Here is a 22,831-nt window from a genome sequence, read left to right as displayed (position 1 = left end):
CCTCTACCGACTGAGCCCGCCAGGTGCCCCCCAGCTCCATTTTCTGAAGGAAGGTATTTCCTGGCCACTCCAGCCACCCTCCTGCCTGGCAGGAAGGGCCCTAATCCCCGGGCGTCCTCATCCGTCCAACGCTGGTTCACACGGGGAGGCAGCGAGGCTCTGGCAAAGCTGTCGTCCCGTCATCCTAGCTGTGGGACTTGGACATAAAAAGGCTGTGAAATGGGCGTAGTTCTGAGGATTGAATGATACAAAACAGGCAAAGCTCTTGGCACAGCGTCTGTCCCTCAGTAAGTGGGAGCGATCGTCACCACACTGTGGGCTGTTTCCACAGAGCAGCCCGTCTTATGTGGGCAAGAATCCCCTTCCAGACAAGTTACTACACTAAACAAATGTTAAGTTCCTACCAATATTCAAAGCAAGGCTCTTAATGGAATAATTACCATGCAGAGGAATTTTTTAAAAATCCCACTTTTCAGCATTTTGTTAATGGATAAAAAACGAATGAGGAGAGACAGAACTTGAAACACAGGCTCACTCATTTCTCATCCTGCTAATCTTTTCCATTAGCCTTGAGAAGAACCCCCAGCCATTTGTTACAGAAACAGGAAAAACACTGAACTTGGCTTGTCTTTTGCGTCTCACTGCATGGCAATATGCTGGAGGAGGGCAGAGGAACCGGCATCTTCTATAACAAAACCTTCCTCGTGCCGATCTTCTCCTAGTTAATCCTGTCTGGTAGCTCAGTGATGAGGTTCACAAGGAGAGGGGCGACGTGACAGGCCGCATCCTCGGGATCGTCTGCTAACAACAAGCTCACTTGGGCAGATTCTTTCCAGTAACGATGAGATTATCTAGCATTCCAATTACACGTTCATTTTCCCCAAACATTTAAACTCCTGAATTTTATCTTTCCACGTGTTTGTCAGATAACGTGTGCCTTCCGCAGATAAGGAAACCAAGCACAACGAGGTTATTGTGGCCTGCCAGGGATAGCAGAGTGTGATGGTGGCAGATTTGGATTTCCTTGGGCACTTGCCTTTAATAGAACAGGAACTCCTGGGCCCAAAGGTCCTCCTCTGGGCCCTATTCCCAGGCCCAAGGACTGGCACTCCCCGGGGGGCTCACCAGTGTCCTCTAAGAGGTGCCTGGCACATCACAAACACCGGGGGCTGCTCTGGGCACTTGAGCGTCAGTGTGACAGGGTGTAGGAGGCACTGACACAACCCAGAAACCACAAAATTCTAATTCAGTGACATGCGGTGCTTCACGTTAAAACAGGCTTTTAGAAAACACGTATTTAGCTGCATACCGCACCTGGCAATGTCCACTCCGAGTATTTCTGCAATATTGGAATCACTTCTGCGCCGTATTTTTCCAGTTTGTCTTCAGTAACGCCATCAATTTGAAGCAAAACCTCAGGATCGGAAGATAAAGATTCTGTGCATGGGCATAAAATTAGGAATTTAAATGACCACCCATGGAAAAGCCACTGAATTCGTGCTCATTCGCTCATTCAGCGCATGTCTGTCAAGTGCCAGCTAACTGCAGGGCACCAGGCACCCGGGCCAATTTTCTGAAAGGCAGTTAGTGCCAACAGAGGCGGCAGACAGGTCCAGAGGACAGGAGCCCATCATGCAATTCCAGCAGCAAAGGTGCGTGAATCTGGGCAGACGGTGGGGGACAGCACGGGACACGAGGCGGGGGAAACGGGAGGTGGGCACCCGTGCAGCGGGTCTCAGAGCTGAAGCACACTTTGCTGTCGTCCACTATTCTCACAACAAAGACTTGTCTAGCTGCGACACTGATGCTCCCTGTTTCGGAGGACGCCCACATTTCCATTTCCGGCTCTGACTTCTCCCCTGCACTTTAGACACGCATATCCAACCCGAGGCCGTCACTGAATTCTTACTCCATCCCCAACCCAAACCCGTTCTTCCTCCAGTCCGTCCGCAGGTGGGGTGAAGCAAGTATTTGGACTGGAACAAGCGGGCCATTAAGAGTCCTCTGCAGACAGATGGCACATCAGCCTTGTAGCTGGACAAGCCCGTCATTTTAAAGATCGCTCTGGCTGCTGCATGGAAAATGAATTGTGGGGGAAAGAGTGGAACCTGGGAGCCTGGAGGAAGCCACCGCAGGGGCAGGCAAGGGTGCAGGGGGCCACAGTGTGGCGGTGCACTCGCACGGAAGAGGGGGATCCAGGGACACTGCAGAGGCTAGGTCTGCAGGATTTATAGATGCACGGGGCTAGGGAAGGGAGGAGGAGATCATTCCTACTATTCAACTTGAGCAAAGGAAAGAAAGGGCAGATCTCAAATCTGTGATTTTCACATCATTCCTATGTCGAGAGGAGAAGGGGCAGACCAGCAGGATCACGGAGGGTTAACAGAAGACGAAGTCGGACTGGCAAGCAGAAATGCAGACCCTTGAAAGAATCTGTCCCTTTTCTAGAAAGATGTTGGAGTTATCGGCCGACTTTGTGGAAGATTAAAATGTGCAGAATGTTCACCTCTGGAGTTAAGGAGGCCAGGGAGGAAACTACGCTAAGAGCCTACCAACAAAATGCCGTATTCCATCAACTCTGAGACACACACTTTTCCACGCTGTGGCGTTCCTGAGGTCAAGGTGCAGCTTACAAGTGCTGACGGCCAGATGCCTACTGCCGCCTGCACACGTGAGGCCTGGTCATGGCTGTCCGGGCTGTCAGCATGTGCGCAGTTCACCTGCCCCACGAGATGTCCACCAGAGAGCACAGGACAAGTGACTGTGGATGCAGAGAAGCTCCGGGTAACGGGGAACAGATCTGCCACTAATAAAACAAGTATCTGTCTTTGAGGAAATGGCCACGATTCTGTACCTTCTTGCAAGCAACAGCCAAGCGCTTCGCATGCCCTACAGAAGGGTCCCCAGAGCAGACAGAGCAGGGTCACATTCGTGCTTCTGAGATGTGCCTCCGCCCGCTGATGCTCTCTGGCATCATCAGGGAAACGCCACCATCAAATCAGCGTGGGTGACACGGGCTTTGATTAAAATACTGGCGAAAAGAGTGGACCATGCTAAAAAAGACCGCGTCACTAACATTCTCAATGACACGAGGGCAAACAAAAGACATGGACGACTGAGTCAGAAACTGATTCCGAAGAGTCAGGCTTTGAATATGAACTTTTACAAGTACCTAAATCAACTTGCTTTGATTCTATGCATTTTTCATATATGCAGAGAATTGTATAATGATAAAAATCTATATGTAAATAAGTAAAAAACAATTCTTTCAATAAAAGCACCATGTCACCACTTAATTAGCACCTTTTTTTCTTCCTTAATTGTCTATAAAATAGCAGTGTCTTAACATAGACGGTGGCTCAGAGTTGATGAAATGCTGTCATGCCCTACAGTGGCAGGAACAGGAATGGAAATGAGAGAAGGTGTTGATCATGGGATTTTATGAAGGAAGCGTCCAGAAGGTAATGTACACTCATCAGTCAACTATGTGGACGCCTAATTTTACAGGAGCAATCCTATTAGGATCTGAGCTATGGAAATAACTCAGGTCAGCACGTTTTTTTCAACTGAAGACCAGCAGTGTGCTAGGGCCGGGTTCAAAGAAGCATAAAACATAATGTCTTTTCATAAGGAACTTGGCTCCTCGTGGCAAAGGCATTTGTGCATAACATGGCCAAACATCATAAAGCGGGCAGATAATGGACACACAATCAACGAGTGACAGTTGGTGGTAGAGATTATAAATATCCACATCCTAACGTCTGGCATTAGAGGAAGAAGTATAAAATTAAAATTATACTGTATGTCTGAATAACAAAGTATTATATGTAACTTAAAGGCTGTATTTCATCTTACATTTGTTTTTCTGAGCTTTCAATTTATTTATCTATTTATTTATTTATTTATTTATTTATCCTTAGTCTGATCTCTATTATTTAGAGTCTCTTTTTTTTCAATATATGAAATTTATTATCAAATTGGTTTCCATACCTGAGCCTTCAATTTAGAGATTAAATAATGAAAATAAACGGAGCTATATCAGAGCACTTAAAAAGTTCCATAGCAGGATTAACTTTTGGTTTATTAATTTACGCCACATAACAGAAGACTCACACATACCCACCTGCAAGCTTCTTGAGAGTGACAGTATTAAAAATATTAAAGTAATGGACGCCAAAAACTTTTCCCAGAGATTTGCAGACTTCCGTCAGTTCTCCAAGACATTTCTTAACTATCTCTTCCCTCTGAGACATCTTTGCCACCAAAGCTTTCTGCTTCTTCACACTGCTGGAGTTTTCCGTTTCCATAAAGTCTACCTTTGTGAGAAAGAAAGTGATCATACGAGTGGGGACACGTGCGCTTGTATCCAAATATAGGCTTCGTTTAATCCTTAACTGCATTTTTTGGCTTTTGTTTTTTTGTATTTCGGTTATGCCAAGTAGATACTGGAGGCCCCTTGGGAACAGGGGCTGAGCACTTCTCCTCTGTCCATCTCCAGTACCTAGCACAGAACGGCTTCTTAGTAAATGTTTACCTAACGAATACAGGATGATTCAGAGATCGGACAACCCATCGAATTCACTTTGACAGGTACTACATTACTTGGGTTCAATTTTAAGATCTCTTTCCAAGTTAAGAGGAACAGAATACGTTCACATAGGACAGCATATAGAAATTTAGCATCCATAAGCTTTGGAAAAGATCTTTTAATGTGCGGTAATATATTTTCTGCCCACTCACTGTAAGGTAATAAAGTAATATAAACATTTAAAATACCATACCTTTAAATGCCCATTTAGTACAGTTTCGGCTTTATTTCCTGGCACCATATAGGCAATCGGTTGGTCATTAGCATTGATATATAAGTCTTCATCCAAAATCTTGTCAAGTATCAACTTTTTAAAAAGTCTTTCGGCATTGTGTCGTGAATAAGTAGATCCCTTTCCAAATATCCCCGACTGAATTTTTGCACTCTTACTCCCTGGTAAGAAATCCCGAGAAGTTAGATTAGTAAATATAGGTACGTCAGAAGCCTCCAGTAGGAGAGGCTGAAAAAGTCATTTATGTGACAGTCTGGATAAATGAGGTAGGTAATCTCTTCCACAGGAAAACCCATGGCACAAATAAACACCCGTTTGCATAAAATGGGAATATTTGAGTAGAACTCTAAAATTTCGATGGTTATATGTACTTTTCCTCATCTTTTTATGATCTGCATTGGCCGAAACCAGCAGCAAAATAAAGCTTATCGTTTTAGGCTGTGGCATTTATAGCTTATAACATTACATTAGAGCAAAGAAATCAGAGAGAGTTTATATAAACTTTAAGCACTTTGTATCACTGTGCTACATCAGGATAACTGTGCATTACTGATCCAGTTACAAAAAAATGTGGACAATCATTTTTATAAATACTGTCTCTGGTCCTGTCCTGAAAGCACTTCTCACTTACAATCCCAGTATTTAAGTCTCTATTTTTTGTGACCCTCACAGAGGAAGCCTTCCCAAACTGTAAAACAAAAGCACATCAGGGCACGAGCCTACACCCTTCCCTCCTCCTCCTTCTGGCCGAGAGCACTGCACTGGGCTGGGTCCTGGGTTTCGAATCCAATCTGCTGTAATTATTAATGTCTTCATTGTAAACACAACTTTATTATAACAATCTACTTAAGAAGTCTTGTGACACTGATTATAACCAGAATTAACAGTTACTTTGTAAAGCTTTAGCTCTACTTTAAGAGTTTCAAATAATTACACTGTAAATGTCAGATGGCTTCTGGTCATATATACTCAATGATTCAAGTTTTTCTTTCTTCAGGTGATTTTGTATCCCTGAAATGTCGCACTGCAGATCAGACCACCGCTCTGGTATCGGTGGGCTGGGTGACATGGGCCAGCCCTAGTGCTGGGGATAGCTAAGAAGCAGGAAAAAGAAGTAAGCTTTGAAAGGGGGGAAGGGAGGAAAGCACCTGGATGGCTCAGTTGGAAAGGCATGTGACTCTTGATCTCAGGGTTGTGAGTTTGAGCCCTACACCAGGTGTAGAGGTTATTAAAAAAATAAATAAATTTAAAGAAAAAAAAAAAAAGAAAGCAAAGTGAAACACAACTTTCCTAATAACATGTAAGAGCTAATGAGAAATTGAGTATGTCAGAAAAACATTTGATTTAGTAATCTAGGAATTTACATGGAAGGTGCAGAGATATAGTTGAAGCTGTACTTAAAACACCATTTACTGCATCCTTAAGTACAACAGAAAAAGATGTCCTTAAATAAGACTACTTAAAAAATACATTTTATCAATATGACAACATATATATTACTAAAAACTACTTTAAAAGAAAAATTAAGAAATGCTTATATATCTGATACAGAAGTGATATAAATTATATGTACAGTATGATAAGTAAGTGGTTGTACACAAACATGTTAAAATATTAGCAGTTTGGGGGCACCTGGGTGGCTCAGTCGTTTAAGCATCTGACTTTGGCTCAGGACATGATCTTGTGGGTCTGTCAGTTCGAGCCCCGAGACAGGTTCTGTGCTGACAGCTCGGAGCCCTGAGCCTGCTTCAGGTTCTGTCTCCCTCTCTCTGCCCCTCCCCAGCTTGCACTCTGTTTCTGTCTCTCTCAAAAATAAATAAACATTAAAAAAATCAATTATTTTATCTGCAACTCCTTGTTCTTCCTGACCCACCGAAAGAGGCCCAAACTAGAAGGCAAGAATCCACAAAAAGAAGATCAGCCTGAAAAGCAGCTTTGGTCCTGAGGAACAAGCACGTTCAGAAGGAACAAATGAGGAAATGAGAAAACCACCTTCCTATAGGCTAGTAATGTCTTCCTGTCTTCCTCCCTTCCTTCCTCTCTTCCTTCCTCCCTCTCTCCCTCCCTCCCTTCCTTCCTCCCTTCCTCCCTCCCTCCCTCCCTCCCTCCTTCCCTCCCTTCTTTCCTCTCCTTCCTCCCTCCCTTTCTGGCATGTGTGCACACTCGTGAGTCAGTGAGGGGCAGAGGGAGAGGGAGGGAGAGAATCCCAAGCAGGCTCCCTGCTGTCAGCAGCGCAGAGCCCGAGGTGGGGCCCGAATCCACAAACCTCAAGATCGTGACCTGAGCCGAGATGGAGCTGGACGCTAAACTCGCTGAGCCACCCAGGCGCCCCTCAGCTATTAATGCTTTAAAAAATAAATACACCTATTAATTGCTTTATCTGGTTTTTGAATTAAAGTAAGGCACACATGTGGGAAAAATAAAATATAGTACAGAAAGGTTTAGAATAAAGACCAGCATTCCTCTGTCCCACCCTCTTCTCTTCTGGAAGGCAATCATGTTTTGTGTTGTTCTTTTTTTTCTTTTCTCTTTTCTTTTTTTCTTTTCTCTTTTCTTTTTTTCTTTTTTTTTTTTTTTTAGTAATCTCTACCTTCAGTGTGGGGCTTGAACTCACAACCCTGATTTGGAGCTCTTTGGACTGAGCCACCCAGGCGCCCCAGGCAGTCATGTTTTAAGTAGCTTTTGCTTTTAGCCCTTCTGGTGGCAACCTCCACAGGCAACCCTCACTCTTGCTGTCATCCCACCAGCCAGAGCCACTGCCTGACAATTTAGCTGCTGACCCCCACTGTGAAAGATAAAGCTTTATCTCATTTTTACCTCTCACTTTCCCTTGCCCCAGATTTGGCTAGTTATATATTAATATTGGTTCATGTATTGATTATTTTCTAACTTTATTTATTAAAAAAAATTTTTTTTAATGTTTATTTATTTTTGAGACAGAGAGAGGCAGAGCATGAGCGGAGGAGGGGTAGAGGGAGAGGGAGACCCAGAATCCGAAGCAGGTTCCAGGTTCTGAGCTGTTGGCACAGAGCCCAACGCGGGGCTCGAACTCACAGACTGTGAGATCGTGACCTGAGCCGAAGTCGGACTCTGCTCAACCGAATGAGCCAGCTAGGCGCCCCTATTTTCTAACTTTAGATAAAACTTCTGGCTACTCCCTCTACCTTCTACCTCGGAGGTTATTAATACCTCGAGTATTCCAAGTACTTTCTTTTATTTACTGTACTTATATTTTTATATCATCAAGATTAACACATCCTGTCCTGCGCCCCACACGTTGAAGTCTGTACATTGCCTCTAACTGTTGTAGGTTGTCAGCAAAGTTTCCGTCCCTACTAAGAAAGTCCTGACTCCTGCGTAACCCTCCGGAGAATGTTTACTGCATCCAGACAAATGGATCATTTTTTTGGTACATTTTATCAATGACTTAAAATCGTGTGACAATTTCCTTTGTTTTATATTTGACCTTGGCTCTCTTTCCATAATCTTTCCCATGGAATTTCTAAGTGCCTTTCTCTTTCTGTTGAGAAATAATATGCGTCCTTCACTGTTCTCAAAAATTTTCATTTCTTATTCCTTCTCTATACTGCTTGGGACCTGTTTTTCTTGACTTTCTCTTACAATCTGCACAGACTGTTCATTGGACCTGCTTCACAGCTGTGGATCTGGGCTTTCTTCCCCCTGGACCCATCGGTCAGCTTCCCTGTTTATGGTATCACTTCTTTGCCTTCTAGTCTCTAGGGTTGCTGATATTAATCTGATGCCAGTTTGGCTTTGGTTTCTTTCTTTCCAGTTTTCAGGATTATCTCTGAAGGGGTCCAGAATATGCCACTGTGGCATAAAAATTACCTTGAGCAGAAGGCATCTGAGTTCCTGAAATCTCTTATCTGTAAAAAGCAGAGACCTCCCCCCAAAACTCCAATGTCATAAATTCTCTCCCTGGGAGTAACCAGAGAAGACCAGTTTTTATCACTGGAGATGAGAAGGCTCCATACCACTCCTAAACACTGTCACAAAACTATCTTATCTCCCTCTCTTCTATTCTAAGGGCCCATTCATCTTTCCAAAAACACCCCCAACATTTGTTTTCCTTTAAGTGTCCTTTCCCCTCTTCCCCTTCCCCTATTAAGACGGTATATAAGCTCCAATTTTAAAAAAATGATTATATATTTCTGAGAGAGAGAGAGAGCGTGAAAGCAGGGGAGGGGCAGAGAGAGGGGGACAGAGGATCTGAAGTGGGATCCATGCTGACTGCTGACAGCAGTGAGCCTGATGTGGGGCTCGAACTCACAAACCCTGAGATGGTGACCTGAGCCAAAGTCAGATGCTCAACCAACTAAGCCACCCAGGCACCCCTAAGCCCCAATTTTAATAGGCCCTTTGAGCCACATTTTGATTAAATCTGTCTTTTGTCAGTTTAATTCACAGGCCCCCAAACATTAAATCTAACAGGGTGGAGGAAAAGTTTTTCTTCTCCAACATCACTTTATTCTTGGTATTCTTTTTATCCTTTTTTTTTTTTTTTTTTAATAAGATTTGTTTTATTTTTAGAAGGTGAGTAAGCTGGGGAGAGAGGGGCAGAGGGAGGGAAAGAGAGAGAGGGAGAGGGAGAGGAGACGGAAGAGAGGGAGAGACAGAGACTCCCAAGCAGGCCCCATACACAGCATAGAGTCCAATGCTGGACTCGATCCCATGACCCTAGGATCCTAATCTGAGCTGAAATCAAGAGTCAGATGCTCAACCGATTAAGCCACTCAGGTGCCCCATACTCTTGGTATTCTTAAATCTCATAAAGCATCTCCTTTGGCATTCGGTGGACATTTTAATCTGAAAGCTTTTTACTCTTTCATTCAGGGAAATTTGATAATTCCTTCTAATTCTATTTCAAAAATTTTGTCAGACTTCACATCTCCTAAGAAGTGATCTATATTTTTTCTCATATTTTCCATATATCTTTTTGCTCAAGTCTTAAAAGATTTTCTTGACTTTACCTTCCAACATTTCCACTAAATTTACTATGTCAATCACTTAGAGTTTTTAATAGCTCTTTCTCATTCTTTGTTTCTTTCCCATAAATTCTAATATTACTTAAGTCTTTGCGAAGAAACTAAATTATGAGTTTGCCCTCCCTTCTCCCTAAAGCTACTACTTATTTTGTAAATTGTCTCTGTACTCAGGGTCAAACACTTACTTGGTTTCTCCTTTGACTGTCCAGTTGTAGTTAACCTTCAGGGATCAGGTTAAACTTCTGAAGTGGTTTGCCCCCCGTTATTTTGTATCTATTTCCCCCTAAATCCCTCCAGTGAACAGAGACATCCAGTTTGCAGGTTTGCTTTAGGCTGGGTGGTCCCCAAATGCCGCTTGGGGGCTCTGCCCCCTAACTCAGCTGCCTTTTTATTCCTCGGGCACTTGATTTTTGTTTTGGAATCAATTCCAGGCTGGCATTTGATGGAGTTCTTTCGTGGGCCGACTTTAACTGCCCCCTCCTGTTTGTGGCTCCTCTGCTTGCACTCCCACCCCCAGGACCTGGAGACTCAGTCTGAGGCCTCCTGATAACGGGAGTTCTGCCTGGTTGAGAGCCCTCCTCGTCTAAGACTCTCTCCTTCATTAATTTTGCACGGTGGCTTACTGTATTTCATTCCGCCCGTCAACATGCTTCCATTCGTTCCCTGAAAGATTTGAAAAATCTTGAATCTGATGATGGGCTCTCTCTGGTTACCGATGCCCTTGTGAATCAAATCCCCATTTTATTTCCACACTATTATTTTGACAGGGCCTCAAAACAAACAAAAAAAAGAAGACAGATACTTCTGCCCAGGCTGCCGTCCGGAAATGGGAGTCACTCGACAGGCGACTCTCCAAGCAAGTTATAGTCCATTCATTCAGATGAGGTTGCATACGCGTTAATATTTTCTTTGTATCTATTTTTATTATCCCTATTGTTTTTATTGGCGTATCGTTGACATACAACGTTATATCAGTTTTGGGGGTACAACATAGTGATTCAACAACTAGACACATTACGCTCCGCCCGCCACGACACCGACTGACACCACACGACGTTTTTACAACAGTATCGCCTACATTTCCTGTGCTGTGCTTCTCGTTCCCGTGACATCTGCATCTTCTAACTGTAAGTTTGTACCTCTTAATCCCCTGTACCCACTTTGCCCTATTACTTGCTTCTCTGAATGTGAAAACCTCACCTTAGTAACATATAAATTCTACACAAATAATTGTTATCATTCATAAAAGCTGATTTTCTTTTGTTACTCAAGAAGTTTTGTTCTGAAATCCTTAAGTTCTACAAGACAGACAAAAGAGATTTTTTTCCACGTACTTGAGATGATTTCTGTAGATGTTTAATTTCAACTGCTGTAACTACAACTATAAAACAGAGAACTTACCCAAGAAAATGTCGACCAGCATATTCATAGTAAATCTCCCAGAAGGACCTGCAGGGGGCTTGTTTCGTGTTCCTTGTGCTGAACTATGTTCTTGAACAAATCTTACAATATCTTTTACATCATCAGTCACATCTCTTGTCTTACAATCCTACGAATAAAAAGAGATTACTTTCGGTGTAATTAAGATGATAACCTAGACTGCTAGGGTTTAATAGTAACAACGGTAGTCTCACAACAAACCGTTTCCACACCAAAACCAAGATCAAAACCCAAGTTCCAAGTGTTCTTTCTTTTCTAAGTTCTTACACTGACCCTGTGTCTAGAACAATTAGCACTCCACTATGTATGTTTTATTGCTGTGTTACAGACATACCTCTCATCTTTCAATTACCCGATAGCATGCTGTGGGTGGGACTGTTGTCTCCTTCTTTTCAAACCCTTCATACCTTCTAGAACAGTGCTCCGGCATTTACTTGGATGGCGACCTCTGATCACTTTTGGGGCTTTGATGGCACAGTCAACCCTTTTAATGGTCTTGTCAGTTTGCTCTTTCCTTCTCACTGGTCTCCCAACGCGGCCTACTTTTTTAAGCCCCCATTACCACAGGACCTGTCTGCTTCATCTATCCTGGCTCTGTAAACTCGAAGTACCACCACCCGCTGAGAACCACCCGCTGTTCTCAAAAGTGGCATCATGCTCCTGGCCTCCGTCTATGCAGCCCCCTTACCTTCTAACCCTTGTTCATCTGCTGCAGTCTAACAACCTCAAGACAAACAGGTTTCTTGTCTTATTCTACAAATTGGTGGTGATTCTGAGGCTCTGTCTGGGACCGTCATGAAACATGGCCCTGGCCCTCCCCTCCCACACCATTCCTGCCTTGATTCTTGGTGACTCAGCAGACAGATGATCCCCCACACCTTGGCCTCTGGCATCCTGATCTCCTCTGCCCTAGTGACCCTGTCCTCTGTGAGTGCCAGCTGCTCACGTCCACGGTCATGCCCACCACCTTGGCCTCACTAATAACGGCAACCCCTTCATTCTACGACTGCCACCTCACGCCATCTAGTACATTCTGAGCCTAACAATCCACCGGGCCTGCCCATCCACGGGTTCCCATCAGACGATCTCTTGACTCAGCCTAAATTCCACACCGGTCATTACAATACTACTGGTCCACATAACTTCAACTCCCTGGCCCTTAGGCCACCTCATCACATTCACTGCTTGACACACAGTGGATCCAATTCTTCACCACTCCGTGCCTGTACCTCAGTAGCTGAACTTGGCTGGAGAAACACATGCAACCACGCTGAATGTCTGCGCTTTCAGCAAATGGCCACAGAGCTCAGGGGGACCCTGACCGCGGCCAGGTGATCATCATACATCCCCAGTCTATCACTCCTCTGCTCTCTTAGAGCAGGAGTCGGCATACTGTGGCCTACGAGCTGGATGCCGGTTTCTGTAAATCAAATTTTACCGGAACGTAGCCATGGAAAATCGATGTATTTATGGTTTATGTCTGCTTTTGGGCTAAGAGAGCAGAGCTGGGTACCCGTGACAGAGACCCTGATACCGAGGCGCACAAAGCCTGACGGATTTCCTCTGGCCCTTTAAGATAAAGTTTGCCACACTGTCCTAGCCGGCCACTTCCCATTCTGCTTGCTCTTCAATCACTCTCTTATCCTGGCCGCTGCCGACCTTGCCTGCTTCTTCACTGAGAAAACTGAAGCAGCCGGAAGAGAGCTTTTGCAGATTCCTTCACAACATCGATCACCGGCGCCAGTCCTGCACGGCCTTCTCTTTCCTCCTGCTATTCCAGATGAATTCTCTAGGTTCCTGCCTAAAGCCAATCTCTCGACTTGCACATTAGACGCCCCCCCGACCCCCGTCTATTCAAGGACACTGCTCCAGCGGTTCTCTCCTCTCTCCTCATGTGTCAACGTTTCATCCCGGACAGGTGCATTCCTATCAGTGCAGCCACGGGCTGCTTCCCCTGCCAGCTGCTGTTTCGTTTCTCTGCTCATCCTTGAAGCACAACTGGTAAGAGTTCTCTATATTCACCGTCTCCAGTTTTGCCCCCATCTACTGAAACTGGTCAAACAAATGCAAGCCGCCTCGATTCCCGTGGCGCTAAATCCACTGGTGTCTTCCTGGCCCCTTCCCTGCTTAGCTTAGCGGCAGGGTTTGAGTGGCTCGCACACCCTCCTCTCTGAACCACTTTCTGGGCGTATTTTTGGTTTTCCTCTGACCTTGCTACTTCTCTTTCTTGGTCGCCTTTCCTTGCTCCTCCTCTTCTCCTTAACCTCTTAATGTCCCAGGGCTCAGAGGTTTGGTTTTCTTCTCTTCGGTCTAAACTTAAATCCCGGAAGATTCCATCTGCGCACGTGGCTTCGAATACCACCTATATGCCCAAATCCCTATGTACCACAAGCCTCTTTCCAGAATTCCTCAGTTAACAGACACACCTAACTCGATATACCATAAACCTAACTGATCCATCCTGCCAAACGTCCTGCCCCAAATGTCCTGGCTGGGGTGGGGGGGGGGGGGGGGAGGGTCACACCACGCCTCCAGTTACTCGGCCCTCCATTCGCTGCTCTGGCCTGCCTTTTCCTTTCCCCTTAACTCTTGGCCCTGCTCAGCTACACGGGCTCCCCCTCTATCCCCCCAATGCACAGGTATGCCCCCCCGCCCCACCCTGGGGCCAAGAATGCCCACATCCAGGGAACTGCATCTTTGCAATAAGACTTCCCTGGGCCACCTTACCCAATACCGCATTGTGCCCCCCACCCGCTACTCCTGACTCCTTATACTGCTCTGCTTGACACGCACTTATGCTTTTGTATTCAGCTTCCCTCTGCTAGAACATAAGCCCCACGAGGGCAAGGATGCTTATATCCTGTTCAGCGATGCATCCCAAACTCCTAGAACAGTGCCTGACACAGAGCAGGCACTCAACAAATACTTGCTAAACGAGAAGTGATTGGCAGCATCTACAGGGGAGGGCTGGGGGCAGGCTGAGGCAGGGGCGGCGGGGGGGTGGGGGATGGCTGCCGATCCACGATTCCACCCCAAGGGAGGGTATATCACCCTCTGCTCTGGCCAGCACTGCAGATCTTTGTAACTACTTTATTCTTCACATGGTATCACGGTTATGTGAATCCATGTCTGTCTGTCCCCCTCCAGTCTATGGCCCACACCATGTTCATCTGTGAATCCCTAGCACCTTGCAGACGTTTCTTTTTTCTTTTTTTTTTAAATTTTTTTAACGTTTATTCATTTTTGAGAGACAGAGCGTAAGTGAGGGGAGGGGCGGAGAGAGAGGGAGACACAGAATCCCAAGCAGGCTCCAGCCTCCGAGCTGTCAGCACAGAGCCCGACGCGGGGCTGGCTCTCGTGAAGCACGAGATCATGACCTGAGCCGAAGTTGGACGCTCAACCGACTGAGCCACCCGGGAGCCCACCAACATTTCAAATAATGTGAAAATGCTCTGTTAAGTACAGAGACATTAAAACACAGAATCACCATGATAGGTCAAATAAAGTACCTGATGAATGAATTTAACAACTTCTCACAGTTATTTTTAGGACAGACAATAGCAAACTCATCTAGAAGCTACTGCTATTCATTCTTTATAGGTTTTAAATAACCAATTTATAGAATAACGTAATTGACCTGATTCAAATGCACGGTCCACTAGTTAGTATAACTCTTTTGAAAAAGAGTTCTTCCAATATAAATTGGAATTTGATTTAAATATTCTACCTGTACATGTCACATCTTTTTGGGTTATCTACAGATTAACGATATTTCTAAAATATTCTGTAACCTTTGGTACACATCTATAACCTTAGCATTTTGGACAGGTCCAGTAAAGTTTTCATAGGCTTCTAATTTGAAAACTATTCCACAGAATTAATACTAAATGTTTCCATTACAAATTACTATGGGGAAGAAGCCACCTTCCCCAGTTCAGTCCCCGAGGGCCCACGTACGGTAACCTAACTTGGCTAAATTAAGAAAGAAAAAACGAAGTCCTAGCGATTTCCTGAATTACAAAGAATTTAAAACTTTCTCATTTTACCTTGGTTTTACAGCAATTATCACAAGAAACATCTGGGTATTTCTTACAAAAATCAGGATTAAATCCATTTTCACCAAAGTAAGCCAAAAGCTGTATTCTCCTGCATTCTGTTATATTTTCACAGTAGTGCACCATACTATACAAATTGTTGAAGTGAGTCTCTCTTGTATGATGGTTTCCATCCTTCTCCACTGAAAGAGGTGAAGCACATAGTAAAGACACTTATTAGAGTAGAAAAATAGAAGAAAACACTACAAAAATGTTTAGAATAACGTAATTTTAAATCTTAAATTAAATAAAATTACTAGTAGCCATTATATATCAACCTAACATCATTCTATAGTATAATCAACTGAGTATGTTTATCCCTCAAATTTTTAGTTTCGTAGGAATAAATGAAGATTGTCATCAAGAGTGGCTGAACAATTTTTTTCAAATCTTCGTTGTTCCCAACAGTGAAAATCTGACTGAACTTTACTGTACTTATCAGACACTCACGTACTTGACTGCACGTCCAAAGTCAGCAGAGCACGGAACTATGGCGGCGGGCCGCACGCCTCCCTGGGCATCTGGGATGGAAGCAGTTAAGCCAGCGGCTCCAGAACCGTGCTGAGGAGCCCCGGGGTGCTGCGGTGAATACTGCGGGGTATTTTAAATGTCAGGGAAACACAGCAGTACCTAACATCTCCTGGCACCACACAACATGCTAGTCTGCGGGGCCGCCCCATGTTCGTCTCTGTGAAACTGAAGTGGTGGAGGCTGTTGGGATAAAAACAAGTACCTCCAGAAAACCCGTGTGAAACAGGAAGTAAGGGTAGCAGCATCTAATCTAATTTCAAGGTTTGAGAATGACGCACACATACTTACCATTGGCAAGCAACTGCGGTTAGTTAAGAAAGAAAATAAAATTTGTTTTTCTAGTTTACGAGTACTATTTTTTTCCAAAATGTTGCTAAGTGTTTAAGACTTTAAATGCTTATTAAACTGTTTGGACCTAACTTAATACAGGTTCTGTTTAAAAACACACATGGACACACTGAGTTTAAAAGTTTCATTTTTTCACCGAGAATCGTCTCGTTACATAGAGTGCAAGGGGCGTGGGCTTTGGGGGTCAGGCAGACCCGGGCCCCGACAGGGCGCTGCCGCTTACTGGCTCGCATCTCACCTCCTCGTCCGTGAAATGAGGGGAGAAATGGCAGCACCTGTCAGGCTTGTCGTGCAGCCTGAGCGAAGGGATATAATCAAGCAGTGAAGGTGGCAGCATACGGCGGGTGCCAAGCGATGCCCTCTGTCAGTATCGCTACCACTGTCCTTCCACTTGCCCCCCATCCTACTGCTGCTGCTGCTCACGGGGGCTCCTGGGGGCAAGTTACAAAACCTTAACGAAGCTCCCTTTTTTCATCGGACAAACTCTGCCTCAAAAGCTAGGGACTATGAGCAAAAAAGGTGATACAATATTTGGCACGGTGCCTGGTAAGTGTCACATCCCATATGTAGTATCTCTGGCGGGGTCCGTTCAAAAGCAGTCTCAAACTAGAAAACGTACTCAGGAAGTACATTTAACTAGCACAGCGTAATAGAAAAACGGGCAAAGGGCATAACAAAACTCTGAAATACGTATCGGCTTTGACCTGGCAAGTCTAAGTCTGGAAACGTATCCTATGTACACAAGCACACAAACGCCCCAAGATACCCGTACAAAGATGCTCGATGTTGCACTGCTGATAACGTGAAAACCAAGAAATAATCTAGGTCTCTATTCAAAGAGGACTGGTTAAGTGGACATGGAATAAACCGTACCATGGAATTCTCGGTAGTCAAACCACACGTGGCTACATCTTAGCGTAGAATGAAAACAGTAAGGTCACTGTACGTCTACGTAAGAAAGGCACATCCCACTCACATTGCAAAATACATGCACTTGGCAGGGGTAAACAGCAAATACAAAATACTGCTTGTCTCTGATGGGGGGTGGGTGGGGGGTTGAGATGGGAGAGGGACATACGGAGGGTTTTATTTCTTAACCTGGTGGTACATGAGCGTTCGTTACTCCTTCCATTCTACCATTCTGCGTGTTTGAAATATGTGTTACACGCAAGGACGCATGCAGAGATTGAATCTGGAAGGACAAAGGAGACCAACAGCTGGGGTTCTTTCCTAGAGTAGAACTGTATACAAGCATGCTTTGGAAATTTTCTGCCTCATGCACGTCCATATACACACGCCTGCATCATTTTGAGTTTTACATGACAAGCGTGTAATACTTGTGCAATAAAAGTGAACTGAAGTAAAATTTCCATATCTACATAAACACTTCTAGTTTTCTACGACTATTTGAAGGAAACTGGACCAGAAGTACCACAACAGCAGGAGGAGATTACTATCACGAGGCTGAAAAGGACAGGATGTCTCTACAACGGGGCTTGACTTACTCAAGATGAGTCTCTTCAGTCTGGTCACATCATGATAGGTATAGAACAGCAGGCAGTGAGATATTTCCCCATCTCTCCCCGCTCTGCCCGATTCCTGGTAGTAACCCTCCACGGATTTAGGGAGAGACGCGTGGATCACAAATCGCACGTCGGGTTTGTCAATCCCCATTCCGAATGCTATTGTTGCACAGATAACCTGATGGGAGAGCAAAAGCCTGTTAGACTCATGACAGACTCAAAGACACATTTTAATCACAGATGCCTCTAAAAGCTCTATCCTCTATTTTACTTTAAAATGTACTCTATACAACTATCTAGTTTCTTCCTTCCTTCCTTCCTTCCTTCCTTCCTTCCTTCCTTCCTTCCTTCCTTCCTTCCTTCCTTCCTTCCTTCCTTTCTCCTATCGGTAGAGAATCATTTATTCCAAGAGAAAATGAGATAACAAGGACTGGAGACAGGAGAGCATGAGACAAATACATGAGTGGAGAAACAGGTGAGGGCGAGGGTATGTGTGTGGGTACCTTTAGGGTAAAAAATAAGTACTTCTGCTCTTACGGGAAGTGATTTCCTATCTTACTTGTATATCAAAATCAACATAAATATACTAGCCAATGTTCAGAAGGATTCTGTATCATCTTGAAGACTAAAGAGAAGTGCAATATAAATTTAAAAAAATCCCACTGGGCAAAGTGACCCCAGTCGTCTTGACTGCTCTGGGGTTTGCAGGGAACATTTAAGCATCCTTGCTCACTGTGGTTGTCAGCGTGGTCTTCTACTTGGGGGTGGGGTATTTTCTACCCAAGTCAGCACTCTTCTCCGCTGGGACGCTAAACACACGTCTGAAGGACTCCAGGAAAATGGCACAGCTGGGTTCAGGTACTGTTTCACGATGTGCTTTTTCCTTTAACTTTGACAGTAGTGAATGCGCTAAATGTCTTGATAGAGAAGGTCACATCTGGGAATATTCTTGGGATCAGTAAGACTTTGGACAATAAGCTTTCCCCTCACTGCTCCTCGATAAATTACTTCAACCACATCTATGAAGTCTTGCTTGGTTTTGAAACTTCCCACAAACTTAGTGTGATCAGGAGACCCCTAATTCACTTTCATGTGCTGCCCATCGAAGAACACAGTAGATGGAATATAACTGATGTCAAAATAGTGCGTGTGAACGGGAGTTCGGTCCACATCTACCAGATACGTGGCAGCCATTCTACTCAGGTCAGAAGACGTCTTAGAAGGAATATCATCTGGCTGTAGACAGACAGGATCCTCATCTCTCCCAAACCTGAGAACCAACGCCTTCTCTGCAGTACTTTTTATTGCTTGGTCTTCTTCTTTTTTGCTAGTTAGCTTGGGCAACAGGAAGCTCACCTCGACATGATCCAAATATTTATCCTCACCGTCACTCTTTATTTGTGCAAGGCACCTCCTTCTCTTCCACTCGAGGACTGTCCTCAACCCCGACCACTTCTCCGAAAGGTTGGTACCCTGGCAGTTCCCTTCTTCTACACCAAAAGCAGCGACCCTAACTCAAAGTAACCCAGGGGTTACTGCCTCCCGACTCTGGTGGACCACTAAAAAAATATATAACAACAATCTAGTTCCTTAAGTTGGTCCCATTATTTTGCATGACTAATGTGAGATCTTCATATTGATAGAGGCTCATGTGGTGGGGTGGCAGGCACTTTCTCATGGATTTGGTATTGTCACGTAAGGGGCCAGACTCAAGAGCAATCAGTAACCTCCGAACGTGCTGCCACATCTAGTTCTCTTACGTTTTTTTTTTTCAATTTTGATTTTTTTTAATGTTTATTTTTGAGAGCGACAGAAAACAAGCGGGGGAGGGGCAGAGATGGAGGGAGACACAGAATCCGAAGCAGGCTCCAGGCTCTAAGCCGACAGTACAGAGCCCAATGTGGGGCTCCAACCCACGAGCCGGGAGATCCTGACCTGAGCTGAAGTCAGATGCTTACCCGATTGAACCACCCAGCTGCCCCTCTCTTACGTTTTTGATATGGAGGTATGAGGGGCACTGCCCACACAGCCATAGCACCGAGGTCATGGTCATGATTGGGTCGCTCAGGAGCTCCAGGGTGATGACCACTGCCAGTGTCTCTGATGCTTCAGGAAACGTGGCAATGTCACCTGTGCCCGTGTTTACCATCTGTTTTTCCCTAGTGGGAGCAGCTGATCAATCACACACCAGCTTCTTTTCCTCAACAGCTGATTTCAAAGTAAAAACTTGTGAAATTTTTATTGGAACTCACATGGGTAAAAGTCTGAGAGTTGCTTATATTAGGGGGAAAAAAAAAGACTGGAGACCATGCATCGTGGCTGATGCAAATTACTTAGGAAAACCAAGGTGACAGTTGAACTTCAGGAGCTTCATAAATTGATTTTTAGTAAAAAAAACCATTTTCAAGAATAACCATGGCAGTTGCAAACTTAGGGCTTATTAACCCAAAAACATTACATCTCCAGGCAAAATTATATTATACAAATAAAGCTGCGAGACCAGTATTTCAAAAGCAACCAAACTACCTGGCAGCCAGACTGAGGCCGATGACATGATTTCGGTCACTGGGCACCAGGGAGAGGAACGGCACGCGGTGGAGTAGGCTGAGAGCAAACGGGCATGTTTGTCCACACTGGTGACGGCTGTGGCCTGAACTACAGGCTAGTCGTCCCCCCAGATTTATGGCACTTTTATCGAAGGAAATGTCCTTGGAGAGAGAAAGTCTGCCAGAGCCTCTAGTGGCTGAGAGCAGGCGGGGAGGCTGTGCAGAGTGGGGTGGCAGCCCACAGGCCCACAGGGCATGGCCTGCAGCGGTCCCACAAGTAGGGGGGCTCCCAAGGGCAAGTCTCCCAAGGTCAAGGTCTCCTGAGGTCGAGGGGTGGGCCAGGGGCAGTCTGCAGGCTCCCAGGGAGGTGACCCTGAAGCCAACTTCCCCTGAAAGCCTTTAGCCTTGTCACTGGGAAAACTGGCTTAGTCGAGCTGTTACTTCCTTCTTTATTTCTGTGTTGCTCTTAAAACGCCAGACTATAATAATTTCTTTGTGAAGAATAACAATGAAGTTTTTATTCTATCTCACAAATCTAACAAGATCAAGGTTTTCCAGTGACTGTATTATTATACCTGGACGGTAAGGATTAGCTAGTCTGAAAACAAACAAAAACTCACCAATTTTTTAAAACCATATTTTTGATCAAGTGTTTTATGTACATATATACAAATACGTTATCTGTATGCATGTGTACTGTGGAATAGTTATACTATACGTAGAGATTTAAAGAACTTGAAAATATTTGGCTTTTTTCTCATCTATTTTTCTTTTCTTTTTTTTCTATTTTTCTATTTCTTTCTTTTCTATTTTTCTATTCAATTTTCTTTTCTTTTTTTTTTTTAATTAAAAAAAATGTTTATTTACTTTTGAGAGAGAGAGTGAGTGTGAGTGAGCGAGGGAGGGGCAGAGAGAGGGAGACAGAGAATCCCAAGCAGGGTCTGAGCTGTCAGCACACAGCCCGATGCGGGGCTCAAACCCACAAACTGTGAGATCATGACCTGAGCTGGAGTCAGATGCTTAACTGACTGAGCCACCCAGGTGTCCTTCAATTTTCTTTTTTATGGTTGAGATCTCACACTTCTGGATTCTATTTGTCCCTACGTTTTTCCATTGTTGACATTTGAACATTTTCAAATCATTATGAAATTCTTCACAAACCATTTTCAATGTCAGGAATGCTCTATAATGTACCCAGTCACTCTCTCAGGACATTTAGGCTGTTTATATAACACTATCATACAGTTAACAACATTGCAATAACCTTGTGTGGTGATAAGTGGTAAGTACAATCGTCAAATCACTGTGCTGAACTGAAAGTAATATAACATTGTCTGTCAGCTATACTTCAATTAAAAAACAACAAAAAAAATGTAAAAAAACAGCCATGTAAATTCCATGCCCATATTTCAGATCTGAGGCTCTTGTACAGTCTACAGTATTCTTTTCCAGAAAGGCTCTCAGGAGCACTGTAGGAAATTGCCTCTTACAGCATCGACCCCAACAGTTAATAGAAGTCTGCTAATAATAGAGGTGAAAATGGTCGCTCACTGTTTTTAAATTTGGATTTAATAATTAGCAAAGTTGCACTTTGGAATACATTTGTGCTTAGACTTTGCTGGCTCCTTTTTTCATTTTTTATTAAAAAACATTTAAGTTTATTTATTTATTGAGAGAGTGCGTGTGTGAGTGAGGGAGGGGCAGAGAGAGAGGAAGGAGAGAGAGAATCCCAAGCAGGCTCCTCACTGTGGGTACAGAGCCAGATGCAGGGCTCGAACCTGGGAATCATGAGATCGCGATTTGAGCCGAAGTCAAGAGTCGGATGCTTACCCGACTGGGCCACCTAAGCACCCTCAGCTCCTTTTCGATGTCTCTTGATAGCGTGGGGTAATTTACTATTTGAGATTCATGTCTTTATCAAAGTTTTACGCTCTATGGGATGTTTTATTTGCTGAAGACATTATTTCCCCAGTTTGCTGTTGCCTTTAATTTTGCTCACCAACACTCAAGTGTTTAGGTATATAGGTTTTTAATCATTTCTATCAATTCCTTCCCTTTGAGCTCTTTTTAAGCTCAGGTTCTCTTCCAGCCAGGGCTCCTACATTTAAAAATACCAACAGCTTTACTTACCTGTGATTTTGATAGGAGGATCCAAAACAATCCCTCCCAGTAGGTAAGTGGTACCTCTGGTTGGATCACCCTCCTTTTTTAATTTTTCAGTGCCTTCCTTGCCACACACTGTTTTTACACGTTTTCCAGGTGAATTCTGGATTTCTGTGTCACTGATGTGTCTGTGATGTACTGCAAAGCCAGTGTTCATGTGTTTTCCTTTTCTTGCCAAATTCCTTCGGTTATTTAAACCGGGATATTCTTCCAGGCAAACTTTAGAAAAAGTCTATCAAAGGAATAATAATAAAAAAAAAAAAAGCCCACTGGAATTTTGCTGAAATATACAAGGTAGGGAGGACTGGCATCTGTGATTACTCCACTGACGACAAGGCAGTGATCCGCTTTCTGGACTTC

The 22,831-nt window shown here is 44.2% G+C and overlaps 1 protein-coding gene and 1 pseudogene across 3 annotated transcripts in view; both read right to left on the bottom strand.

Moving 5' to 3' along the window:
• The window catches only part of BLM (BLM RecQ like helicase), an 87,621-nt gene that overhangs the window by 4,859 nt on the left and 59,931 nt on the right, over window positions 1-22,831 (bottom strand). For all 3 annotated transcript variants that reach the window (XM_042988006.1, XM_042988008.1, XM_042988007.1), the window contains exons 15-20: window positions 17,745-17,940; window positions 15,313-15,503; window positions 11,228-11,375; window positions 4,782-4,981; window positions 4,124-4,316; window positions 1,315-1,437 (exon numbers count right to left, since the gene is read on the bottom strand). In XM_042988006.1, the coding sequence (XP_042843940.1) occupies window positions 1,315-1,437; window positions 4,124-4,316; window positions 4,782-4,981; window positions 11,228-11,375; window positions 15,313-15,503; window positions 17,745-17,940 (1,051 nt within the window). The remainder of the gene's footprint in view (window positions 1-1,314; window positions 1,438-4,123; window positions 4,317-4,781; window positions 4,982-11,227; window positions 11,376-15,312; window positions 15,504-17,744; window positions 17,941-22,831) is intronic.
• Window positions 18,094-19,577, bottom strand: LOC102958517 (annotated as a pseudogene).

Source organism: Panthera tigris, chromosome B3 (assembly GCF_018350195.1).
Source record: "Panthera tigris isolate Pti1 chromosome B3, P.tigris_Pti1_mat1.1, whole genome shotgun sequence".
Classification (NCBI taxonomy): domain Eukaryota; kingdom Metazoa; phylum Chordata; class Mammalia; order Carnivora; family Felidae; genus Panthera; species Panthera tigris.
This window is presented reverse-complemented; position numbering and strand designations above follow the sequence as displayed.